This window comes from Corvus brachyrhynchos, unplaced genomic scaffold (genome assembly GCF_000691975.1).
Source record: "Corvus brachyrhynchos isolate BGI_N302 unplaced genomic scaffold, ASM69197v1 scaffold93, whole genome shotgun sequence".
Lineage (NCBI taxonomy): Eukaryota > Metazoa > Chordata > Aves > Passeriformes > Corvidae > Corvus > Corvus brachyrhynchos.
Window position 1 is genome coordinate 1,477,033 of NW_008237273.1, and position 18,679 is coordinate 1,495,711.

The following is an 18,679-nucleotide window of genomic DNA, read 5'->3' on the forward strand; positions in this document are numbered from 1 at the left end:
GGAAATTTGTCTAACTAGTGGTTTATTGTCTCAACAGATTATTAGTTTCTCAGAGCAAATTGGTCTTCAGACAAATGCAACAAGACTTCTGGGACGTCTTCACATGTCCTGTTTGTCTTCTACCCAGAACAGGGCATCTGGTAAGATGCTTTATTACTGCTGCTTAAAGAACATGTAGAAATAGCACATCACTAGAAGGACAGCAAGGGACACATTAGATAATACAGGTTAGACATTGAAGACCTATGAAGTGACATGACAGCCTTTGAATTGGAGATCTCATGGTCCTGTGTGCCTAAAGTTTGGAACATGAAGTAGGAATCAGTGTACTGAATAGGATCCCCCACATCTGCCTTTACTTTCAGTATCAAAGTAAGGTTCTAAATTGTTCTGGTCAAACTTGTATATTGCTTCTTTATTTTTTTATAGGATAAACTGTAAAGAGGTTTTACAGTTCATATGGCACGTGTATTTGACACCTACTCTGTGCCTTTTAGAACTGATTGATCTACTATTTGTTTTAGCACTTCCCACTGTACAAAAAAATAAGTACTTAAAAATTAGTCCATAACAAGAAAAAGATGACTTTCTAGAAGTATTTTTCTAGAAGAGATCTCTGTTTAGCTGAAATAAAGAAACTAGTGTTCTGTGCCCTTTCGGGGCAGCTGATACACCACTAACTTCAACTGTTGTTTCAATTTTCATTGGTAAAATAAAGGCAGGATTACATCATTAGTAAAATACCAATAATAAGCACAAACTAATGAAGTTGAAGCTGTTCACTTTTGTGTGAACTAAACTGGGAACCAAAAATACAAAATGTAGATGAACGTTACTGAGAACAAAATTCTCAAAGTTTCTGATTTTATGTATGCCTGCATGCATGCATGCGTGCCTAAGGTTAGATAGATACGGAATGTCTCTGCTGTATTAAACTTCGTAAAATTTTGAAGCTCTCCCTTTCAAAGCCCAGCTTGCAGTGCCCAGTATATTTTTAAAGAAGTTCTTATCCCTGGCTTTTCAGTTGATCTGTGAATTTGTTTTTTCAGGTCTGGCACCTCTCACCACCAGAAATGTTTAGCTTGCCTTAAAGGTGAAAAGGCCAATATATCTATCAATCTTGTGGTCTAAATACTCTGAGTCACCTACAGAATCAGTTAGCTCAAACACAGCTCACTTTGGCCTTTAAATTTACACTGGAGCAGAAGGTTATAATTTTTGCTGATGTTTTAGAATATAAGCAGTCTTTTTATCTTCACAGTTCCTCCAGATTTTAGCTACTTACCTGTAAACAGCTTTATCAGAGCAGCCATTGACTTTGTCATTGAAAGCGGAAAGAAAGGTAAGAAAAGATCAAACTACAGTATTCCTCTGGGAAATTTGTTATGGCTGTAAAAGGTGTCCCTAAAGACTTGCTTTTATTTGCTAGGGGAACTTTTCTAAGTACTAATTTGGCCTTCACTAATGTGAGGTATTTAAAATAAAAATTTAATTACTCTCAAAAAGATAAGGTAGTATTGTGTAGTTAGTACTTTAGTTTTCTCCACCAAATTTCTGACTTTTAAAACCTTTTCCCCTTCCCTCTCTCTTGGTGAGATAATGTTTCTTCCCTGTAAGAATGAAAGTCAAATCACTTTAAGTGTTAGCTTGTATGGTCAGTTCATATTCCATCATCAGACTGACTTTATGCTGCCCCTTATTTTAGTGATGCTAGGTTAAGATTCTCTGTAACAGAGTGGTATTCTAACAGATTACTGCTGTGATAGATACAAAGAAGCCTGAATAAAGTATGGTCTTACATGAGGAAGCCTGATAAACGATAGGTGTCTTGGAGTAAAGTCTTAAGGAAGATAGAGAGAGAGGATTACTCCTATGTGGAGCTAAGTGAGCTCACAGCTGTCTATAAAGAAAGTTTTGCTTAAATTGGAGGTAAAAATGGCCATGTTTTGATCCCAGGAGGACTGAGTTAACTTATGTTAATGTAACACAGTATGTAGCAAAGGTTAGCATTAGCACTTGCCTGACTGTTCTTTTGGCCTGCACCTACAAGGTGAGGAAGGAAAGCAGTGTCAGAAAACTGTGCTGTTCTCCCAAGAAATGCAAAAATACTACCTTACTAAGTGCGGAATATCTGTAATTAACTTGTAAATTGACTCAAGAACAAAGGACCAGAAAGTTTCTATTTGTTAGTAACAAAAAGCCATTTTTGATAGGAGATTAAAAATGTAACTGTTGATTATAAATGAGATGGCTAATTTTCAGATGCAGAAAGAAGTAACAGTGATTTTATAACACTTCCCAGTTCTTTACGACAGCTTGAACTACAGTACAGTGTTAGCTATTTTTTGCTGAGCTGTTCAGCCAAATATGTGTGTCTGACTAAATCTTCTGTTGTAGGCCCTGAATCTGTCCCAGCTGAGCTGGTGAAAGTAGCACTGGCACCCATTGCGTTAGTTGGAGAAAGCCATCAGTATCCACCTGTAAACTGGGCATCCATTCTTTCTCCTTTGATGAGGCTGGACTTTGGTAAGAGTAATAGTTTCCTATTAAGACTTTTGTATTCGTCACAAGAGTTCTTTACTAATGCAGCTTTCACAAACTTTGGAGCCCTCTTCAGGACTTGAAGTTAGTGCAGTGGTTAAAGTTTTATTATGCTTTCAAGACTGACTTTTTAGTGTTTGCAAGTATATAGTTGTGATCACCATGTGGACATTGTTTTAACTGAAGAAAAACTAAAGAAGATCAAAGCTGAGAAGTTCCCTAAAATGTTGGTGAAAGTGGCCTGAATATTTCATTTGAACTATTTACATAAGAGCCCATCATGAAACTCAACTAATTGTATCCTGTTTTCAGTACCTGCTAAATGCTTGGTCCAGTGCCCATATCAGAGGCTGTGTGCAGCTTTTTCACATATTTGAGCTATTTGACTGTCCATCTAGCTATCACTAGTTTGAAGTACACTTTCTACTAAATTACACTGGGTGATAATTTTCAAAATAATGGAAAAACTTTCCTGTACTGAGGTCTGCAGTTCTTGTGAAGACCTGAAACTTGTTAAATGTCTGCAGGATTTTTTTATTCCCGCTTTTCACTTAGGTGTCTTACTTTTGTAAATCAGGGAATTTGCAGAGGAAACAGTATGTTTGTTTTGTGGCTGGTTTTAGCTTCTTAGTCCAGGAATATTGACTCATTTTTCCTTCGTGGATTAAATCTTATCTTTATTTGGCAAGGAGGGTTTTTTTTTAATTTTTACTTTTCTTAGCATTCCCACAATTTTGTTCCTGAGTGAATTGAAATAACTTAAACAAATGCTGAGATTTCTTGCTGAAAATGCCTGAATGGGAAGAGGAGTCTTCTAACATGTACGTGTTAAAAGCTTTAAGTAGTGTTTTTAGAAAAATAAGTTGTAATGTAGTGCTCTAGTAGAACATTAACCCTCCTTTATTTTATGAGTTGGGGACAAATTTAAAGGGAAAATAATTTCTTTATAATTTAGTTTGTTTTTTTCTGTTTTAGGTGATGAGGTAAAAAATCTCTGCCTTCAGCTGGCTGTGACGCAGGCCCAGTCATCTCAAAATGCAGCAATGCTTTTGGGGATGTGGGTGGCACCTCCCCTTATCTACAGTCTCAGTGTACGTATGACAGAAAACTTGTGGGAGCTCAGTGCCTCTTTCATATAATATTCCTCAGTGACAATGTTTAGGGTGTCTCACCAGAAAAGGATTACTGGTTCAGAATTCATCAGAAATACCATTCAGGGAGCATTTATAGTGAGAGAAAGGTTATTCTGGGGCCTTGAAATTCAAAGCAGACTTAAGACCTGCTACACTTATTTTACTTTACTGCTTAAGACCTTTTTCCTCTCTCTCATTTCATGCTATAGCTCTGATAACCTGCAGACATAAGGCATCACATGTAGGGAGAAAAATTATCTTTTATTATACCAGCTGATAGTCTCAAAAAAAAGGTCCACTCTAATCTGTCCAAAAGCTTACCTACTTTTTCTAGCAAGGTCTCTTGATCTAGCTAACTAGTAAAAAAAGTTATGTCTTGAAAATCTTGCCTTAATTTTGTAGATACCCAGCAGACTAGCCTACAGCATAATCAAATTTGGGCTTATCCTTCATTGCTGTTCTGTTCTTCTGGAATTAAAATGTGGATTCCATGGTACAGTATGTAAAACTCCCTGAATCCCACAGAACGCTTGACTGCACATTTCGGTCATTTTATACAAGTTCAGGAGCAGATTCTTTGACAATTCTCAGAAAATTAATGGTTTCTGTGATCTCTTAATGGAGTGGTTTTATTTTTAATTCATTAGTCTTAGATATGCAAACATTTGCTGGCAATTTTAAGATACATAATTTGTAAGGTACCAAAAAAAAGATTTTATTTCTGACTACCACTTTTCCAGCTGCAGTGGGAATTTGAGGTCACAAAAATGAGGTGAGCCACAGAGTATGTAACTCTGCATTTCGTACAGGTTATTAATTCTTCTTCACAGCTAGCAACATTAATGATGCTATGGCTACCATACTTCTGTCCTTGACTGTCTAGACAGTCTGTATGCTTTATGTAGGAATGCAGTGGGTACCATGTAATAAAATTGCTCTGTCCGTACAGAGATGTGATGTTTAGGGTTCACTGAAAGTAAGTTCTTCAATTTATAATGAAAACATAATATTGACATGTTTGAATTAACTCTTTTTAATTCAAGCAATTCATCAAAAAAGGGAAAAAGGAAAGAACTGAGAAATATTTATGACTTTCAGTGCTTTTATAAGTGGTGTTTGAGCCACTTCTTTTATAGTTTTATCCAACAGTAGTTCAAGGTCAGTGAAGAACTAGAATTTGAAACAGCAAAAATTTTTCCTTTTCAGATGAAAACTCAGAAATACCTCTTCATGTCCCTGTCCCTGTGGATGCAACATGTTGCAGAAGACAAACTGCAGTCTTTTACAGAAGTGTTTCTGATACAACAATTTGAAGTGAAGAAGCGCACAAAAAGCCCAGAAATTTGCCAGTGTGTTCTACAGGGGCTCATCCAGGCAATGAAACTTCCCAACCCTGCCCAGTTTTGCTGGAGCTTTTTGTGTCGGGCTGTGGAGAAAATATATGAGCTTCTTCCAAATGAGGTTCAGGTAAGGAGTAAGTATGAGGTGTATGAACACTGTAGCTAGATATTTTTAATGATGGTAAGTCCCATCTTTTTGCACTGATGCATCAGATTCAAAACATGAATTAGATATACAGTTTTTAAGATAATGGTTAAAATAGCGGCATAATTTCAATTTAAGTTACTTTTGGTTATTTTAGAATATGACATTGTGAAACCTATCTAAAGTACACTCCTCCCTCATAAATGATTCGGTAGTGGGAAAGTACAGTATTAGTACTGAAATAAATGTAATTGAAAGAGAAGAGGTGAACAGTGAGAAGGCGCCTTTTTTTCCCACAGAGGATTCAGCTTCTCACAGTGATTTAAAGAAACTATTTAGCTACAGAAAATACCTCCAAGGAAAGGCACTTTTCTGATAAAACAAACTCTTTGAAAGTGTTCAAATAACATTATTCTTATAGATTGAAGTACATTAAATTCCCCAGCAAATACAGAATTTCTAAAATAGATTAAGTAAAGTGAGGCCAGAGGATAGATTAATTATTCATCATTATCATGAACAAGTTCCTAAACTCACCAATTTTGATGATGAAAGCTGGAAATAGACATTTAGACATGCATTTACTTTTCTGTTTCCAGAGAGTTGAACTGGAGATGTATATCGATGTAGCAAGATGTATCTCAGAAATGGCTGATTCAGAGATCGATCGCATTGTCCAGATCTCCAAGGTAATTACATTTTAGCTCTGGTCTTTTATCACCAAATCATGTGAAACAAGCAACCTTTTCATTTTTATTGTCACCAGACTGTTTTAGCTCATTGGGAGCAGGGAGCATTTAATTGTTTTATCTGACATGTAGGTAAGAATGTTCTGGATTTAATCTGCAGGCAGCAGAGAGAAGCACAAGTGGTAAGAATCCATATCCCAAACTTTCTCAAAGCAACTGAATTTCTCATGGTTTCACCTGGGAGCTTTAAACTGGAGAGTCTTAAGTAACTTGGTCAGGTGGTTGGCCTCTTCTCCCAGGCAACCAGTCCCAGACAGGACGAGAGGGCAGAGTCTTAAGTTGCGCCTTGAGAGGTTTAGGCTGGACATTAGGAAGAAGTTCTTCACAGAAAGGGTGATTAGACATTGGAATGGGGGCTGCCCAGGGAGGTGGTGGAGACACTGTCCCTGGAGGTGTTTAAGTAAAGACTGGATGTGGCACTCAGTGCCATGGTCTAGTTGACATAGTAGTGTTCAATCACAGGTTGGACTTGATGATCTCAGAGGTTTTTTCCAACCTAACTGATTCTGTGAAGTTCCTTCTGTTAGCAGAACAGGAATGGCGTGAAGCAGAGTGGCATTATATCTTCTAAAGCCCAGACCAATGGTGCAAACAGCAGACCATAGTCCTCTTTGGTTCATATAACCACCTGCTTGAAATTGGACTGTAAATGCATCCTGGTGACTAGCTATCCTTGAACTGGTGGATCTGTGCTCCTGTTAAAAACGTAAAATAATTGACTGAAAAACCTTTCTTTCTTGACTTTGTGTTGTTCTATATTTACATTCACACTCAGAATGTTTCCTGGTGGACAAGATGACTGAGGATGATAATGGAATAAAAAAACTTTCATCTTGTAGCTCACCAGTGGAATCAATTAGCAGTGGAATTCTTAGCAGCTGAAATGCTAAGGAAATGACTTGTGTAGAAGAGCTTGATGTTTTCAGATCAAGCTTTTAAAAACAAACATCTGTGACGTAAAGCTCCCTGTTCTGTTTGCTATCAGACTCAGTAGAGAATTAAGCATTCAAATAGGTTGTGGAAGCTGAACTGTCATTTCCTTATATTTTTTAGTTCTAATTTCACACTGGAAAACATTATTTAAGAAAACCTCTTTTTGTCACTACACTGTATCTGTCTTGCAAGAAGACTTCAGTCTCCAGAACTGTCAAGCTGGTTCATTCCATTTCAAAGGGGAATGTAAAATTTAAAGCAGTATGAAAACAAGCTGTACTGAGTTACACTTCGCTGAACTATTTTGAACAGTGTAAAGTTCAAGTAATATGGACAGTCTTCTGTTTAATATGTCTTGAGGAAAACTGAGCCTAATAGTTATTCAAAGAGTTTTTTACTTTTTTTAAAAAGAGAAATGCAGAATTTACTGTTCCCACAAGAAACGTACATTTCAATTTAACATGTTTTTTGTTGCATTTGCAGAACAATATAGAGAAGGCCATGTTCGTGAAAGTGTATTTAGTTTCTCAAGGCAGATTGTCTCTGATGAACTTGAGTGCCATGATTGATACTGTGGCTGGATATCACCAGAAAGAAAATATTTTATGGATGCTCTTGCATAGTTTCTATCATGCTCGTATTGTGAGACATGAAAATACAGGTAAGATAAGGTTTAAAGAAAAATCAACAATGCAATCAACAGGTATTTATGAATCTACACTGATTCTTTTAAAATAATTTTAAGATGGTTTAATCTAAGTGTTTCCTAATTTTTCCACATTAGAAACTACTGTTTCCAGAATTCTCGTATTATTCAAATACTTTTATCACACATTGCTTTTATGTTTTTCTCCAGTTACTTATTTTTCTGTGGTCCAGCTATAAGTTATTTGTCTCATCAAGGTGGTTTACAGACCAGAGTTTTAACTAGATCTGTCTCCCCCTCTTTTTAGGGTAGTGTTACAAATGTACATAGTACATCAGAGACTTCTAATAGTGCAACTCTGCTAACCTTCTGACCTAAAATCTGACTTACTGGTATGTGACACAGAAGGTTGGGGGATGTTCCCATGAGACTGGCTGAACTAGGGAGATAACTTCCTTTCCTGAACTCCTTGCACTGATTTAACATAGGAAATAAATTTCCCTTTTTTCGTCTTCATAACTAGACCAGATAGTCGTCTGGTAAGTTAATGATTTGGGCTGGCTCAGCTATGGGTCTGATAGAGCATAGGGCCTGATGCAAGAGAAGTCGGAGAATCACACGGGAAGATAAGGAAGGAAGAAACAAGAACAGAAAGAGGCAAGAATGAGGTCTCATTTTCATGGCAGAAGGGTCTTTGTCTGCCTGTGTTCACTGAACAACTTCAAAGCATTATATTGCCAGATGCCTTAGCTGCCAGCTGTGTTTGAAGAACTTCAAAGAGTAGTGAGTTTTAATTGAGTGAAGTAAGAGTTCTTTGGGTAAAAGAGGAGACAGCATAAAAAGACACTTGTAAAGATTACATGAAAACAGTAATGTGTGAAGTAACGTGGTCTCGGTGGTGAACATCGTTATTAGTTTGTAGGAGATAGAACAGATTATGGACAGCAGAACCTGAATCAATGAAATGTCTTCCATCCTTGAGATGAATTGAGGGCTGAGTTTATTTGCCTTGACTGTATTTTACTGACCCTCTCAATACTCTAGGACCATTTTCACAGTACTCCACACAGTACACAGAGGGAGGCTTTAGTATTCTGTAGCAGTCTTATGTGCAGACTTGGTTAGTGGGTCCTGCAGGCTGCCATTAGGTGAAATAATTCTCACTCAGCTTTTATGTCTTCTGTGTGTTCAATGTGTTGCCTGCATTATAAGCAAAGTTTCTGTTCTGTTAAGAGCCTGTATGTTCTCAGTCAGTGGCAGAATTAATCAAATGTGATAGTGGTGTTGGTGATCTTTGTTCTTCTGCAGTTTTTACTTTCTTGCCATAGTGATCTTCTGTGCTTGCTTTTTAATAAAAAGAAGTACATTCTAGTGTTTTACATGAGTCAGTGTTCTTATTTTTTTCTAGGAGTTCTGAAAAGAATGGACTGGCTATTAGATCTGATGGGCTACATCAGAAATGTAGCATACAAGTCAACACCCATACAAAATGTTGATCTGAAAGAGGTAATGCTGTGAAAATAATTTGCAGCAAGAAAAGAAGGAGGTTCTGATATATTTCAGTTTTTTCCTTAGTAATAAATATTTTTTATATTTTAGAAGATTGTGATCTTACCTCCACAGAGAAAATCTTAACAATTTTTGTGAATGAATGTGTATTAAAAACTCTTTACTTTAAAATAACCTTTAAGTTATGATAGAACCTTAAAGCAACTAAAGGAAATAATTTCTTCAAATTTACTGTATTTAGAACAATTGAAGGAAATTTTGAATTCACTCGTGGAACTGTCTGGGCAGGTCAGAACTGTGTAGCTGCTGGCTCTGAGAGGGCTTGGACAGTTTTAGAGAAATAATGTTGTTCAGCTATTTAGGTCTTCTGTTTGAGGACATAAAATAAGCTGCTGCTTAGATCAGAAAGGCATCAATTACACTGCTGCAATGTTTCCCAACCATTTATAGCACCATAAGGGTGACCATCTCTGATTTCCCTCAACAGTCAGGTTGCTGTGAAAAAGTTATTTCCCCATTTTAAATGAATTGTGGATCAGCTTTAATCTAAAAGATTATTTTAGAAGAGTGTGATTTTACTTTCCTTAGTAGACATTTCAGTTTGAATTTAGAAAGAGGCTTATGCTGCTTCAAAGCACAGAAGGATATTAAGAATTTTTAGTTCTTGCATTTCGAGTTTTAGCTGAATTTTTAGATGTTTGTTTTTAAGAGCAAGTCGCCATCTGGATTTTGGTCTTGGGTTTTTGATAGGTTTCTTTTTTGGATGAGTTTTTTTGTTTGGTTTTTTGGTGGAGTTTTTCTCCTTCTGCATTATTCATTTAATGTGCATTTTTGCCTTTTTCTCGTTTAGTGCACAGATTTCCTCCTGTGGCTGTTTGCAGCTTCTGTGGTGGTCTGGGCTGACCATGGCGCACCATTACTTCTTGGCCTCAGTGCTGACTGGTCACTGTGGAAACACCACATGGCATTACCAGACTTACCTGAGGAACACATTGGCGAGCACCTGACTGACAAATTTGCTGTGCGAGAAACTCTCACTCTCCTTCCAAGCAGCCTTTCCCTTTTGCTGGCTAAAGAACCGTGGAAAGAACAAACACAGAAGGTAATTTGCATGTAGTGGTAAGCACTTTACAGGAGTCAGAAAGTGCCCCATTTTTAGTAGTCAACTTGGGTCTATAAGACCCAAGCGGACTACTTGGGGCTATACTTTGGTAGAGCAGTTATCTCCTCTTATTTTACTGCATCTCAGTTGTGATGTCACTTTATTTTTAATCAGATATGAAAGTAGTTTCTCAAGTAAAATTGGAAAGTTGCAAAAAACCCACAAATTCCAAAGCTGGGAGTCAAACTCTTAAGAAAGTACAACTGGGAGAAGAATTGGGAGCTGCTAGTAGCAAGTCAGTGTTTTAAAAACTGAAAGAAAGATCCTCTGCAGTTGGACACACCACACTGTAAATTCAGAGCAATCAAAGATCTTCCGTACAGCTTGTAATGTGTGTCATTTATTTTGAAGTATGAGTTGAAAATAAATGTGGAAAATTGCCTAATTTGACTAACCTACTGTGCATTGCATGTAATTGTTATATGTGGAAGTACTGCTATTAATCTGTAGACTAATAGTTGGCTGTTTTGTGCAAACTGGAATCTGTTGAGAACTAGTTTCTCTGAGCATGCTCGTGTGCTCAGAGTTACCACTGAAATCAGAATTCAGAATGTGGAAGGAATGTAGGGGTGAGCTGTTAGTACGCAAGTGCCTAATTAGGTTTTAAGGAAGAATGTGAGGCCTTGCCCTGAAAATCATCCTTATGAGTTTGAAATACCATATTGTCATCCAGGCACCCTGCACTGCCAGAAAAAAATAACAAAAAATGAGGGAGGTCAAAAGAGGAACAAAGGCAATAAGAGTTCTGAAGGATTTGCAGTAAAACATTTGGACAAGAGACTGATAAGAAAGAATTATATTAATAGGTTAAAGGTATGAACAGGCAAGATGGAGGGAAGCTATTTAGTGTGCCGCCTTCTTGCAAAGAATTATTGCCGAGATAATGAGAAGGAACAAAGGGAGTTTCAGATCCAGCTGTGGGAAGAATTGTGCTGACAGGGAGATGTATTCTAGGGTGTTTTGTTTACTTTGGGCAGAAGCTTCTCTGGCCATTGCCTCTGATTAGATAACTGAATTTAGCAGAAATCAAATGTTGTCTGTCAAACTGAAAAGAGTTTGTCGTGTTCTGATACAGGGGCTCTTTTAATTCAGATTTTTCTTCATATTTCAATCTTCAGTTTATTGACTGGCTGATCAATATGATGGAATGTCCTAAGGAAGCATTATCAAAATCTTCCATGGACCTACTGAAAGGTAATATATTTTTAATTGGGTCCTCATTTTTCCATAACTGTCAGTACAGATCAAAATACAGTTGTTGTAAGGAGTGAGATTTTGTCTTTGAGGACACTTTCACAGGTAAGTTGACATTCTTGTCTGTAACACCTTTATTTGTTGTCTCATCTGCAGATGCTTATGATGTAGCACTTAGGGCCCAAAGGACGTAGAGGTACATCTAGTGTACAAGCTTATTTCATTGATAGATCTCTCTGTTGTTTTTGAAGTTAGCCTTAAAAATAAAATGGAACATACTATTGGGAAATCCTCCAGTACCAAAATACAAATTGCATAACTTAGGTGCAACTGAAGACTGCACTGTGTGGAAGGGATAGGAGGTGGACTAGGACAGCCTAGTAAAGTGGTCTGATAAAAAAGGAAAGAGAAATGAGGGTTGCTGAAAATATATATGAAAAGAAAGTTGGAAAGTAGACAGTATGTTGAATTATGGTAGGAGTTGTAGTCCCAGCATATATCCCATTGCTTACTTACATATGCAGGATCTGTGCAAGTTGTTTTAAGAGGACACCACAAGTATTCTCAAGTGAAGTAAGTGCACTTGTGCACTTCCTGTGGACCACCTGATTTGTTGGACCTAAACAACGCTTCTTGAAATCCATTTATAAGTTATTTGCATTATTAGGATAATTAGCCTTGTTTTGAGGTCTGCAGTCTTTAGTCACACTCTGATAAATTCCCCTGTAGTGTCTGCTAATCTCCACCAGAAGCAATGCTAAGGGCTGTTGTAGAACCTCCTCTGTGTAACAGAGAGTTCTGATATTCACAGTATATTCTGAGTATTCCCTGATGGAGGTAAATCACTGTTCCCCTTGAGCTTTTCCATTTATTTTTCTTTTTACATGCTAGAAGGTTAAAGTTCCATCTGAATAACTAGACTGTGACTAGTTTGGTTACGGGATTTCGTCTAAAAGCATGATCCTTTCAAACTGAGTTAAGGAATCAGTGAGTTGCATTTCCTATCAGTGAATTATGCAGAGGAATTAAGACTTTGTGCTTCTGTTGTTCCCACTGCCTTCTATGTCTGGGCTCATTGAATTTCAACTTTCTGCAATAATGGTTGATCTGTATGCCTAAGTGATAGACTAATTAGAAGATGATGTGATATGATTTCAGTAGGAGACATGCCACAAAGCAGAGGAAGGGCTGGGTACATCACCACAAGTTAAAGAGTTATGAAAAGAGTCAGTAAAAGGAGAACTAAACCTATATGTGTTAGTAAAATTACTGGGAAGAATACTCTCACATCCTTTCCTTTGGACTGTACAACTTAATGTAATTTGTCCCTGTCTTCACAGTTACACTTCTGGCCTTGAGATCTCTTGCAGAGTTCAAGAAGAAAGCTGTGTGGACTAAAGCTTATGGGTGGTAGCTGCACACCGTACCTTATCCAATGAAGAAAACTGTCCATACTTGAAAACATAATATTATTACTCAGGCATCAAGAAGCTGTATTTCAAAGAGGTTTCCTATCACAAAGTTTGTAATTGGGTTTGGGGGTTTTTTTACCCTTTTGCCTTATCACAGATATTCCTAAGATGTAAAACAGTATTTTATCTTTAACTGATGTGTTATTGTTTTGCAAATGTGCTGAATCTAAATGAGAAATATACATTCAGTTTCAATTGAGTTGTTTCAGTGACATCTGGGAACCTCAAAAGCTGCAGTGAGATATTTCTTTAATTCGTGGAAACTTTGAAGGAATGGCTGAAAATAAAATAAACTAGTAAAATTTGTTTGGCTATAGCATATTTACTAAAGTATGTTTTAGTGTAACAGACTTTGAATGAGCATTATTTTAGCAATAACACAATGTTCCTGTGCAGTAGTGACAACACATTATCACTATGTAGTGTGAGCAGGGTTTCTGAAAGGGGTGGCATGCATGTCAATTTTGCAATGGCTTTATAAAGATCGCTGAAATGAGTCAATGATCCTGATGACTTGTATCTGCAGCTCCAGGACAGCTGCAATTTTCTTTCCACTTCTGTTTTTGTCTCCTTTACACTTCTTTGCACATAACGGGAGTTTTTCTCTGCCTCTAGGGAAAAGGGACAATACAGCAACTCTTTTCCACATTTATCATCTTAAATAGATTAGCCCCTGCTATTTTCCTTATTTAATACTTTTATCTTTCTAAAAGAATAGAGAATTTTTCCACTTTGCAATCTTGCCAAGACAGATCTTAAAAGAGCTTTTATATTTAGCAATCCTCCTTGCTGAAGTAGACAAAAATTAACTGAATATAATTGTTTGGGCACTGTTCCCTAGTATCTTTCAAAACAGTACTGGTAAGAGCATTGTTGATTTTTTTATCAGGTTGAAGGAAATGATATTGCCATACATCTAGAAGACACACCCTATTGGAGGAATTATCTTGTTTTCAGGACTGATAACATTTCCTCTGTAAAAGAAATTCTTGTCAGACTTGTCAGTCACTTTTCCCTGGAGGAGACAGAGAACAGACCTCATTGCAGTCTACAATTTCCTTGTGAGGGGAAGAGGAAGGGCAAGCACTGATCTCTTCTCTGTGGTGACCAGCAACAGGACCCGAGGGAATGGCCTGAAGCTGTGTCAGGGGACGTTTAGGTTGGATATTAGAAAAAGGTTCTTCCCCCAGAGGGTGGTTGGACAGGTGAACAGGCTCCCCAGGGCAATGGTCACAGCAGAAAACTTGACAGAGTTCAAGAAGCATTTGGACACTGCTCTCAGGGCACATGGTGTGACTCAGGATTGTCCTGTGGAGGTCCAGGAGCTGGACTTCGATGATCCTTGTGGCTTCCTTGCAACTCAGAATAGTCTATGATTCCATGACTCTTTGTAGGATTTTCTCATCCCATAAGGGTACTTTGTGAAGGCAGTGAGCTTCACACAACAATTGGGCATTTCTTCCCTGATGGGGTGTGTGGAGGATTAATGCAGTACTTGTTTGCCTTTCCAAAATAGTGGGTAATTAGTGGTAATTTTTTGTTGCATATGCAACTCTATACTGAGAAAACTATCTAAAGGTGAATGTGCAGAAGGATTCACTGAAAGTCCTTGTCACCGAGTCAGTATCTCAGTTCATGACATTTTCATTTATGTGCACTTCTAAGTAACTTCTAACAAAGCCAAATATGTCAAATTTTAATGGTGCCATCTCTAATGTACTGTTTCAAACTAACTTACATCTTTAATCATCTCAGTTTGCATGTGTATTAGCATTTTAATTCAGATGAAATTTTGTCTTTTTTTAAAGGGACTTGCTGTGTGATGCCTCCTTGCTGTGTTTCAGTTTGCATAGCAGAGCAATATATAAACATCTGAATTAACTGAATTCCTACTGATGTATAGTAGAAAATGTAAGCCAAGGGATGGCATAGCATGGCTTGAGGGTGGCAATGCTAACAGAGCTGCAGACAGCACTGAGAATTTAGGAGAATATCTGAAATGCTTCTACACCAACACACGATACAAGAAATAAACGGGATGAACTGGAAGCCTTCGTCAGCTCCCAGAGCTATGATATCATTTGGATTAGTGCGACTTTGTAGAATGAGTCCCATGACCGGAGTGCTGGCATGCAGGGCTGCAGGCTGTTCGAGAGGGATAGGCAAGGCAGGCATGCCAAAGGAGTTTCATTTTAAGGCAGAGGTTTCACTGTACATTGCTTGCAGTTAGGGATAATGTGGTTGAAAGCCTCTGAGTGAGACACATGGAACTACAGGCCTGTTAGTCTAACCTCATTACTGGGGAAAATTTACAGAGATCATACTGGTACTATTGAAAGGCATTTAAAGAACAGTACAACCATCAAGTACAGTCAACACGAGCTCACAGAGGGAAAGCCCTGCGTAACTCATCTGATACTCTTCTGTGATACAGTCACCCACCGTGTGGGGCTTTTGATACTGTCCCTTACAACATCTGTCTGAACAGACTGTTCAACGGTGAGATGAATGGGTTCATGGTGCACTGGTTAAAGAACGAAAGAACTGGTGAAAGGACAGAGCTCAGAGTTGTAGTGTGTGGGGCTGACAGTCACCAGCAGTGTTCCTCAGGATTCAATGTATTTATCCATGATCAGGAGGCATGAGTTGAATGCACCATTAGTACATTTGCTGGTAATACCAAATTTGAAACTTGCTGTTGACTGTTGAGGGACAAGAGGCCTTGCAGAAAGATGTGGATAGGCTGGAGTATTTGGCTATGATTAATGGCTTGAAATTTAACAAGTTAAAATCATGGATTCTGCATCTGGTACAGAGTAGTGCCTGATACAAGTCTAAACGGGTCAATGAGTGGCTGGAGAGCAGCCCTGCGTAGAGAGATCTGGGGGTGCTGGTATCTCAAGATACCAAGATTTAAATTCACAGAATCACTGAATTGTTGGAGTGGGAAGGGACCTCTGGAGGGCAACACACCTTTCCTCATTGGCTCCCCCACCACTTGCACTAAGAAATTATCTTCCAGTATCTGCAGGAACTTCCTGGACTGTGTCTGCCAAGCCACGTTGGACCTCCAGCAAATACAGGGTTGTTGAACATCCAGAGGAGAAACAGGGGATCTCAAGGCTACTTCCAGCTGCCCATAGTAAGCCTCAACAACTTCCTTGTCCTGATCAGGTGGTCTGTAGTAAACACCCACAACAGTGTCACTCATTTTAGCTCTCAACTCATTGTCTCTCCCTGGGCAGAGCTTGATGCTCTTTCATGTAAAGACCAACTCCACCACCTCACCTTGCTGACCTGGCCTTTCTAAAAGTACACAGGAATCCATGACAACATTCCAGTGGTGAGCTATCCCACCATGTCTCTATAATTGCAGTGGGATTATGGCTCTGTGACCACACAGAGATTTCCAGTTCCTGTTTATTCCCCATGCTCTGTGCATTTGTGTACAGGCACTTCAGGGAGGCAGTGGAGCATCCAGGCTCCCTAGGAGGGGTGTAAGAGGGTTCCCCATAGCCACACACACCCTTGATGTGGTTAGGCCTAGGACTCTCATCTTGAGGCAGCCAACATTGCCCTGGTTGGCATGGCCCACTCCCCAGGGGGAAGCAATGGCATGAGCATTGCCACTTTGGCCCCCACCCACTGAGTCCTTCAGTTTAAAGCCCATCTCACCAAATTGGCCAGTCTGCTGCCAGAGCTTCTCTTGGTGTTCTTAGACAAGTGGATCCCATCCCTTCCTAACAGGCTACAATCATTGAAGTACAACTCACTGTCATAAAAGCCATTGTCTTAAACACTTTTTTGCCTGCCCAGTCCTGAGCTTTTCCAGGAACTTAGGTGAGGTATTGGAGCTGAAGTTACAGTGGCCTGTTATGGTCACACATGGAAGGCTGACTGCCTCGATCTCCCAACTGCCTGCCCCAAGTTACCAGTCTACCAGAAGGAGGTGAGGAAGTCTGTCATGAACTTCCTGCCTTTTTCATGCAGTTTAGGTTTGGGGGTCCTCTCCATAGTGAATTTTAAAGAATCCTTTTCCTATTCCAGCCTTTTAGCCAGCTATAAGACTCAAGACATAACTTTTTTTTTAGGATAAAACAATAAACATGGCTTAATCTGATATAGGTTTGACCTCAGCTGGCTTCCAGATGTCTGTTCAGCCCCATCTTCTCAACAGGACATTCATTCTCCCTCCTCCTCAACAGGACAAGGAGAAAATAGGATGAGAAAGTTCATGGGTCAAGATAAAGACACAGTGATCATTTACCATTCTCTGTCACAAAAACAGATTCAACTTGTGGAAGAAAAATTTATTGCCAATTAAAAATAGTATAGGATGGAAAGAAAAAAGGCAAAACTAAAATCACCTCCCCCCACTCCCTTCTTCATAGGCTCACTTTACTCCTTCCTTCCTGCATCTTCTACCTCCTTCCTCCCCAGGTAGTACAAGGTGGGTAGGGCATGAGGGTTGCACTTAGTTGATAAACCTTAATCTCTGCTGCTTGTTTTCCTTCATACTGTTGCCCTGGTCCAGCCTGGGGTCCCTCCCATGGGATACAGTCCTTCATGGTTTCTTCTCACGAGCTGCAGCTTTTCAAGCACTGGTCTAGCATAGATCCTTTCCATGGGGTACAGTCCATTAGGAAAAAGCTGCTTCAGTGTGGGTCCCTAATGGGCCACAGTTCCTACTTTGCTTTTGTGGGCTCTCCATGGCCTGCAGCTTCCCTCAGGGCACAGCCACCTGCTCCAGCCTGGGACCCTCCACAGGCTGCCATGTGGATATCTTGTCTGGTGTGTTTTTCTCCATGGGTTGCAGAGGGACAAGCTGATCCACCATGGCCCACAGGGGAATCTGCTGCAGTGCCTAAAGTAGCTCTTCTTCTCCACTGACCTTGGTGTCTACAGAGCTGTTTCTCTTACATTGTTCTTACTCTTCTTTCTCACAGCTGCTGCGTGACATTTCTTAGCTTTTCTTAAGTTTCCAGAGAGATGCCATGCCATCGTCTTTGCTGTTTGGCTCAGCAGTGTCCTGCGGCACCTCAGTTTTGGAACTGGTTGGAACCAGCTGTTTCTGACACAGGGGAAGCCTATGGCTTCTTGTGGAAGCTGTTCCTGCACCTTCTCCATTGCCAAAGCCTTGACATGTAAACCCAGTACAATATCATATGTCATGTTTTCTCCTATAGGGTTAACTCCAGGCAGCTTGTTGACAAACATGTTAGATTGAATTTCCAGGGGAAAAATGTTCATGTTTCAACTTTAGCAAGTTATATAGGTTTGATGTGGACTTACTCTGGCTGTCTTCAAAACAGTCATCTTACTTAGCTGCTCTATATGTTTCTTCACAATGTTCATACTCGAATCAGTTTGGGTCAGACAGAAGCCCAAAGTACTCCCATTTATCTACTAAGTTCCAAATTTCTGTTTGCAGTGCTTTGAAAAGAAATAATCCCAGGTTGATGCTAAACTATTCTATTGTGTGATATTGTTGCTTATGGTCTGCAAATGCTCGGTGGTCACAACAGTCTGCAGGCATTGTCTGCCAAATGTATTAAATAAATAAAAATTCTAGGAGGTGACCTTTCGTAACAAATTAATTTAGCTTCACTGTTTCCTTACATAACGTCTTAGGCCGCATGGTTTAAAAAGTCATACAGGCAAAAGCCTCTTCATAGTGTAATAGTGTTTACTTCCCCTTTAAATATTATCATCTCTCCTACTCCTATTACCTTGCCTCCCTTCCCACAGTTTTCAGTCAGCTAAAAAAAAAAAAAATACCCTCCCTTTTCTCCCCCACAGGCTTGAATTGAAATGTAGGGGAAAATAAATACGGACGAAACACCAGAAAAGCTCCT

The 18,679-nt window shown here is 39.1% G+C and overlaps 1 protein-coding gene across 3 annotated transcripts in view; it reads left to right on the plus strand.

The window, feature by feature from the left end:
* FOCAD (focadhesin) overlaps positions 1-13,170 on the plus strand; it is a 93,456-nt gene extending 80,286 nt beyond the window's left edge. The window contains exons 34-44 of one of the 3 annotated variants that reach the window (XM_008630855.2): positions 38-140; positions 1,262-1,342; positions 2,398-2,526; positions 3,517-3,632; positions 4,881-5,141; positions 5,759-5,848; positions 7,325-7,502; positions 8,896-8,993; positions 9,847-10,098; positions 11,277-11,352; positions 12,693-13,170. In XM_008630855.2, the coding sequence (XP_008629077.1) occupies positions 38-140; positions 1,262-1,342; positions 2,398-2,526; positions 3,517-3,632; positions 4,881-5,141; positions 5,759-5,848; positions 7,325-7,502; positions 8,896-8,993; positions 9,847-10,098; positions 11,277-11,352; positions 12,693-12,766 (1,458 nt within the window). In that variant the 3' untranslated portion in view covers positions 12,767-13,170. Of the gene's footprint in view, positions 1-37; positions 141-1,261; positions 1,343-2,397; positions 2,527-3,516; positions 3,633-4,880; positions 5,142-5,758; positions 5,849-7,324; positions 7,503-8,895; positions 8,994-9,846; positions 10,099-11,276; positions 11,353-12,692 lie in introns of those variants that run through there. The other 2 variants (XM_017730599.1, XM_017730600.1) reach the window with 2 other exon arrangements.
* Positions 13,171-18,679: the final 5,509 nt, after the last annotated feature.